This window comes from Antrostomus carolinensis, unplaced genomic scaffold (genome assembly GCF_000700745.2).
Source record: "Antrostomus carolinensis isolate BGI_N321 unplaced genomic scaffold, ASM70074v2 scaffold35564, whole genome shotgun sequence".
Taxonomy (NCBI): Eukaryota; Metazoa; Chordata; class Aves; order Caprimulgiformes; family Caprimulgidae; genus Antrostomus; species Antrostomus carolinensis.
Window position 1 is genome coordinate 6,511 of NW_010312004.1, and position 8,132 is coordinate 14,642.

An 8,132-nucleotide genomic window follows, 5' to 3' on the forward strand; every position below is an offset into this window, starting at 1 on the left:
TAATTACTACAGCAATTGAAATCACAGTGCCCACTTTTGACTTGCAGTGGTAGGTCAGATGGCTGCGTGGGGGCCAGGTAAAGCTTTTAGTGCTAGCTTGGCCTTTGAAAGGAAGGGGAAATGCTCACCTTCCTCTGGACAGCCTGCTTCCCCCTGTGCCCCACACCTGTAGAGCAGAGGGGTTGTTCTGGATATAGATGTGTGTTTTAAGTGTTGTAGCCTTAGTACTGTGCTGTGGGTTTTTTGTTGGGTTTTTTTTTTAAGAGATTAAGTTTAGGCAACTTCTATCAGGAAACACTTAATTGTGTCTACATATAAACAGGAACCTCTTGTCTATTCTTGATGAAACTGGACCTATATAAACTAATAACAGATATATTTAACTAGTCTTAATGAAATACAGCACAAAACATAATCACGTGCATCCCAACTTAATAGAAAGCCCTGTAATTGGTTAAGTGCTGCACTAGGATTGGGTCATTCCTGAGGAAGGCTGCCACACAGCTCTTCCTCTTTCACAAAAGCAGCAGCTGATGGACAGTTAGGAAAAGAGAAGGTGATAGAACTTTAGGGAAAAAAACAAAACCAACCAAACAAAACCCCAAATCCAACACAAAAAGCCCAAACACAAACCCACCTCATTTGAGGGGTGGGGTAGGGCAGGGCTGGCAGCAATTCTATGGCTATTGCATAAAGAAAAGCAGTAACTCCTCCAAAGAAAATATACAAAGCTCTGACAGATGATCTTCAGTTGCATCCACATGTTCACTCTGTCAGCTCAGATTAACCAACTGTCAGATTATTTATTAACTGCTTGAAAGACTTAATTAGTTAATTTTGCAAGTGTTGCCTTCAAGAACAGCAGGGTAGGTGCAGCTTCTCCCTGTGCTGTAATCACAGTGGCATTTTCAGCTTCAATCAGTTCCATGTTCTTGCTGTTACGTTGCTTTGGGCTCTTAGGTGAGTAGTAAACAACTAATGAGACAAAATTCCCAAAATTGCTTAGAACAGCTTTGCCCCTGCTAAAAAGCCTTGAAATACTAATGATGATGGTATTCTCGAGGCTTGCCAATGAGTAAGTCACTCCTGCTGCCACCTTGGCTGCAGCAAGAGGACAGGAAGGGACTGGAGCCTCACTGGTGCAGTGTGTATGTGTCATATTTGTGTCTCATAAAATTACTTGTGGGTTTTGCACCAAGGAGGCCTTTTGAATCCTGAGTCTTCTCTTTAGTCACAGTAAAACAGCATTAAAGACAAAACTGCTTTCTTAGTGTGTTAGGACTGTAAACCTAATTAGGAATTTAATACAAAAAGTTTAAAAATTTAAAATACTATGCCAGGTGTCCCCTGCAGCAGGGAAATGAGCACATGACAAGGAAAGTCTGTGTTAATTTGCATGTATTGACAAAAGTGCCACAAAAAAATTGAAATTCTATTTGTCCCTTTGCAAATTGATAAAAAAGCATAATACAGAAATCTATCCATACATAGCATAAGACTTTGACAGGTAAGACATTTGTACATCCATTTAACCTCAGGTGATCCACTCACTCCACTTGACCACTCAGGAAAATGCTGATTTTTCTACTTTCCATTTTCAGCACTGAACATTCGCTCCTAGAAAGAGAGGAGTAAACAAACAGCACCTGAGTACGAGTTGAGGAACTGCTTTAGCACTGCAGGCTTAAGTCACTATTAAGTAGTTGTCAGTCAAAAAGAACAAGTGCCTAGATCAGGTTTGCTTGGTGTGTATTTTTTTTCCCCAAAACCCCCAGTTTGATTAATCCCACAGGACTGTCCATGAAGTGCCAGAAGACCTTCACATGGCCTGGCTATACTCAGCATATCTGTTCTTGGTGCCTCCTGGTGCCAAGTACAAACATGATTTATTTCCAGCTCACTGTCTGAAGATTATTTACATGTCTTATAGCATTGCTGACAGCTAACGCGTTGAGAATCAGACTTAGGGGAGGGACTCTTCACTTTGTGGTGTTATCTTGCTTAGCTGCCAGTCTGAAGCCTTCCTTGGGCCTCAAACAGCAGGGGTGGCTGTATACATCTGGCATGAATTCCTTCTTGAGATGCAGTGAAGTTTACCAAGTTCATTTCATTTTATGTGGCCGGTTTTCTAACTGCCTGCCCTACATAACATGTACTGCCTGTATAAAACCTGATTGGGCTTGCTCACAGGTTCCTAATCCTTAGCCATACCCCAAGGAGTTGTGAATTAGCTGCAGTACTTGGAGGAACATGAGGAGTGACAAGAGGCAGCGTGATGCAACATCTACCTTTAACATCCTCTCCAGTTTAATCGCATCTGCAGCAAATTTTCTGATCCCATCGGATAATTTCTCCACAGCCATTTGGTCTTCGTTATGGTGCCAGCGGAATGCCTTCTCATCCAGGTGGATCTTCTCAAGATCACATGCCTGAGCTGTGCAAGGGAAATTGAAAAAGAAACAAACTATATTACCAGGTTATTATCAAAACCCACAGGCTTCCTAAAACAGTCTTAAGATTCTGACTGTCTTCACCTGCTGAAGAGTTTCAAACACAGCTTTCAACATGACTTGCTATGTGAGCATGCTTTGGGATGCAAGACTGAAAATGCTCCTGAGTGGAAGGTAACCTAGATTATCAGTTTCTCTTAAAATACAGTGTTTATGTGTATGTCATGATCTTGTACCTGCTTCTGAATGGTACTTTCAGGCCTATTCTGAAGAATTATGCAACAGTTCTACTGCAGTGAGACATTCGAAGCAAATATGCTGAACAATTAAGTCTTTGATTATTTGGCAAGTACCTAACAAAAGCTGGATTGATAACATGCCTACAAACCAGCTAGCACCCCCAGCAGCAACCCATCACTGCAGCTGTGCACAAATCTCATTTTCTGCCTTGTAAAGTAGCATTTTAATGAGGCTACTGAAAAGGAAGAGTAGTGCAAAGTAGAAAATATATTCAAAGCCATCGTGGCACAGTATCACTAGATCAAATCACTTTGTCTTGCATATAATTCACTTCTGGAGTTTCTGGAGGGAAAACGTGCCTTTTGGCATGTTTAACATCAGATTAAACCAGATTAAACATCAGAGTTTAACATCAGATTACACCAGGATTGGCATCTTGGCCAATATTCAGCAAAACTTCATCCCAAGTATAAAGTTCCTCCTTCTGCTCTCCCTGTGCAGGGTACACAGTATTTAAGCACGCTCAAAACCCATTGTAATTCCAGTTTGTGTACTCTGTGGGAATCCAAGACCCTAAAGAAGTGACTATGTGTGTCAGCAACTGTAGCAGGAGTGTTGTAGTGAGGCTCCAGTATTTCCTTTAGAGAGAGGTCAAGGCTTATCCTTAAAGCAGAGGGGAAGCATGACAGAGCTGAGTGGAACCAGGTACTCCTGACATTCAAGAAGAAAGGGAGGCTGAGCAAGCCCATGTTACATCAGCATTGACTTCTGTGGACTTACCCTCTTTCACAGTGAGTGTGGGAGTTAACTTGGTGTACTCTTTGCTGAGCTCAGCCAGAAGCTTGGGTGAAATAGTGAGATAGTCACAGCCTGTAAGCGCTCTTATTTCTCCCGTATTTCGGAACGAAGCACCCATCACAATAGTTTTGTAGCCAAACTTTTTGTAGTAGTTGTAGATCTTGGTGACACTCTTCACTCCTAAACATGATTTAGAACATGCTCAAAAAGTATTTTTTCATAGAGGATTTATGAGTAAGCTGCAGTTTGAATGAGTAGCTATTGTACTTTTAAAATCTCTGTTAAAAGGAAAGCTTACCTGGATCCTCTGAAGGCTCATAGGCTTTCTTATCTCCATTTGCAATATACCAATCTAGGATACGTCCTACGAATGGGGAAATCAGAGTAACTCCAGCTTCAGCACAGGCAACGGCCTGTGCAAAGGAGAACAGCAAGGTCATGTTGCAGTGAATCCCATACTCTGCTTCCAGCACCCTGCAGACACAGGCTGGCTTAAAACAGCAGTTTGCTCACCTCCTGCATATATTCTAGTAACAAGCTAGTAGGTTAAAACTACTGAATTTCTTGAGTTAAATTAGGAATGTGGTACAGTTTCCAAGCTTTAAAGTTTTAAGCTAACAGCAAACATTTTGCGCTGCCAGACTCTGCTTTATTTAATGCTGTTCCTTGAACCAAATGCAGACAACTTAGCATGATATTTCAGGAAACTGTGTTTGTGGCTTGGCCCTTGTATGAACAAACTTTTCCTATTTCAACAGAAAGCTGCAGCAGAGCACCTTGCTTGCTAGCTGTAGCCTTAGTAACAGATTTCCTGGTGCTGTGCTTTCAAAACCATTATTTAAAGTGCAGAATGCATTTGTCACTTGTGAACAGGTAGAAGCATGCTCTGAATCAACTTACTTGCCAGCCTGGATCCCTTCCCATGTTGAAGAGAGCTTTATGAGAATACGATCTTTACCAATTCCTGCTTCCTTATAAAGGTCAATGAGGCGCCTGGCCCTTTGAATCATTCCTTCCTTATCAAAGGACAACCTTTGAAACAAGAGCAAGACTGCTTAAAACTGATTATTTTTTTTTAATGCTCTCCTCCCTCCAAACCCCATTGAAAAACATTGTCTATTTTATCAGCATTTATATGCCAAGAGCAGGCTTTTCTTCTCAGAGATACTTCCCAGATCGTGAGCCCATCAAGTTAGGTGTATGACAGCACTGCTATTTGATTCAGAGGATCCAGACCTCAAGATAGCTTTCCTTGAGAAAGTTGCAGATTAAACTGCAAGTTTCTCATAGTGAATGCAGGAGGTGAGCATTAGAAGTGAATTGGCAGTGAGTAGATTGACAGACAAATCCTATGCAAGTTTTTAAACAAACTCTTAAAACAGATTTCTTGGTAAATTGAGAAGACATTATCCCCCAGAAGAGAATGAGCAAAACCAAGTATACTGGAAGCATCCCTCACTTAAGAAACAACAGGAAGATTATAAAAATCCAAGCTCAGCACTACTTACATAAAATTTTGTCACAAAGTTCTAATCACGCAAACTAAGGGAAATCCATCCTCTAATTAAACAAATACTAACACTATAAACTTGCTAGTCTTACAGCAGTGAGCTGTCTAGTCAAGAACATTTTTCTCCAACTCACATCATGTCTCTTTTTGTATGTACAAATATCCAGGGTAACCCAGAGGAAAAAGAGCCAACCTTGCATCTACTTCTGTGGACACACGGCCAGGTATCCTCTTCAGTATTTCAGCTCCAAATAATACAAAAAGTTTGTCAGAAGCATTTTTGATCTGCTCCTCTTCTGACCTGAAAACCACAAAGAACAAATGCATTTCTATGGGGGAGGGAATTGCATTTATACCTTGCCATGGATTTGAAAATCAAAATTTCACAGCTCATTTAACATTAAATTCCAGAGTTCAAGTGGCCACTTCTGTTCTGCTGCATGTTTGTGTTCTGCCCTCTGCACCACCAGCAGTATTGGCCTTTGGACACTATTCCCCATAATGCTGTCCACTCAAGAGTGTTTTCCTGAGCAGTCCTAGAAGGCCACATGTGAACTGGGAAATGGAGATACACTTCAAAGTGCATCTGAAATGAGCACAATAAATTTTTCTTTGAGGGTTGAGGCTTTTTTGGGGCAGGAGATACACCCACAAGAACATAAAGAGAAAACCCCAGTACACTGCCAGTAGTACTTAACATTATTTGCATAAATAAGGCATCTTAAATATAGATCTACCGAGATTAAAAAACCACTTTTACTCACCCACCAAGTTTCTTCCCATAGGCAACAGCATCATCCACGAGTTTCTGGTAAGCTGGCATCTGAGCAGCAGCCAGAATCAGAGATGGGTTTGTGGTGGCATCCAGGGGCTTGTACTCATCAATTGCTAGGGAAATAAAAAAAGCCTGTTTAAAGCAAGCCTGAGCAATTAAAAGGATTTTGCTCAAATATAAACACTTCTGGCTCTGGGATCATGATGGAGCAGACTAGTGCACAACATTTAAATACCACAGCCTAAACCTGGCCTGTGCCAGAATTACCACAACAAGCTCAGCAGAGCTACAGTAATAAGATACAGCAAAGTTTACTCACTGCTATGAATGTTGCCCAAAAGAAATAAACTTGTAGAAATGAGAGATGAAGAGAAGGGGAACTAATTGTCAGCACCCATATCATATTTACCAGCATAGTGCAGTTCCAGGAATTACAGGGGGGAAGTAAAGACAAGGGGCTCGTTCTTCCCTTCTAGCAGTTTGGGTTTGGGGACTGTTGGAACCAGAGCAGGAGAACAACTCCTCTGTCAGGCTCTAGCAACGTTTCTTACTGCATTTTAAAACTTTATCAAATAATTGCAGACCATTTCTTAGTATCTGTTATTGTAATTTCCTTGTGCTACCAGGCTTGCTTCCTTCCAGAAGGTATCTGAACCTTTGGTTTACCTTAAGCCCAGGACTACACCTATTGCAGGTGATAGCAGTTGTTTACCAGAGCAGGCTGTGGCCGTGCATTGTCCAGCCCTAATCGCAGCTGAGCTGCCTGGCACGCAGAGCCTGACTCAGCAGTGAGCCTCTGCGGCCCTTCAGCCACTCCTGCTTACAAGCTCCCTTGTTAACACAGCTAAATGTCCAAAATAACCAAATATTTATTACCAGACCATCCTCCTCAGCATTTTTACACAGGGATGAAAACCCAAGTTAGAGTGTGCAACTTTATTTTTTCAGTGATAGAAGAAAACAAGTATTGTTTTTCCATAGCTCCCTCCAGGGCAATGATCAAGAGCCTGGAGCAAGTCCATTCCCTTCAAAACACACCTTAATTCACGTGGATTCTAATTAAAAAGCAGTACACTAATGAAACACAGTTCTGAAGCACACACACAATTTTGGAGAAGTATATTTTGACAGAGTCTGTTACTTCTCTCCAGTCTTGCACCATTGGGACTCTTATGGGTCTGTGGCAACATGCATCAAGTAACCTCGTTAAGTCTGTCACCCAGATTAAGTCTGTCACCCGGTTTTCCTTGCCTGGGACTGTCAGAAAGCAGTTTGCTGTGCAGCACAAGCTTTCAGTGGGGGGGTCTGTGATTCTTCTGCCACCTTTCCTCACTGTGAGCACAGAGTAAGCAGAAGTAGGCTTATCCTGGTCTGGCTTAGCTAAAAACCAAACCTGGTGCAGCTATCAGAGCAGCCACCAGCGCTACCTGCAGGTATTTGCTTCAGGAACCACTCAAACCAGCATCCCACATCAAACCACCTGTAGGCATCACATGGATTTGATTTTTTCTTTCCATTATACCTTTCTGAAACCAGGGTAGACAGTGTAATGTTTCAATTCAGTTTTAATTGTGTGCAATTCAGCACACGCTGGGCTTTAAGCCAGGCTTCTACACAGATCTGAGCAGGCTGAAGTTACCTGGTCACTCAGCATTTCCAGCTCTCTCGATGCAGTGCTCCGTAAAGCTGTGCCAGCGCTCTGTACCTGTCACAGTGTGGTGGTTGTCACGTCAGACAGACTTTTAAAGGCAAATAACAGTTTCTCCCTAATGTTTCAGCAGCCTGACACTTGGAATCAGGCACCCAAGGCATCCAACAGGTACACGTTACCAGTGCACGTACGGAGACACGTGTCCGAGCTGTTGCTGCCCCTGTGCATTCTTAATCTTAGATTTACTAATCTAAGACATTTGAGGGTTGCCATTTAGGATTGTTTATTCAGCACCTATAGGATTAGGCAGGCAGCAGATTACCACAGGCCTCAATGACGGCAGAAGAGGATTCAGGCGTTGCTCTACGCAACCTGGAGATGTTCAGGGGAGGGATTTTTCCGTTCGGATGTCCTGAGGCAGCTGCGTGGCTGTGCAGGTGCTGGGGCAGTGACAGCTTTGGAACAAGTGGCTTTAGAATTGAAGGCCACCTCCCTTCTTTGAAAGGAGGGTGTTTGTTCATTCTCATGAGATAAGAAGGACAAAAGCACTCTGGTGTTATTTTTGCTTCACAACTGCTTCGCTTCCGCCATTTGGGAAAAAGAAAACAACAAAAACCCCAAATCTAAAGTGGTTATTGGAAAAAAACCCAACTTCCCTGGACCCGCAGAGCGTTTCCCGTGGAGTTTGGCAGTTTTTAGTACCAGCGC

At 42.4% G+C, this 8,132-nt stretch overlaps 1 protein-coding gene across 1 annotated transcript; it reads right to left on the reverse strand.

The window, feature by feature from the left end:
* Positions 1-1,383: 1,383 nt before the first annotated feature.
* TALDO1 (transaldolase 1) lies at positions 1,384-5,928 on the reverse strand. The gene is made up of 7 exons (XM_010166909.2): positions 5,763-5,928; positions 5,192-5,299; positions 4,389-4,520; positions 3,787-3,962; positions 3,471-3,668; positions 2,289-2,434; positions 1,384-1,617 (listed from the first exon to the last, which is right to left on the reverse strand). Exons 1-7 carry the CDS (start codon positions 5,819-5,821, stop codon positions 1,585-1,587), a joined length of 852 nt encoding a protein of 283 aa, XP_010165211.2. The 5' UTR covers positions 5,822-5,928; the 3' UTR covers positions 1,384-1,584.
* Between the last annotated feature and the right edge of the window lie 2,204 nt (positions 5,929-8,132).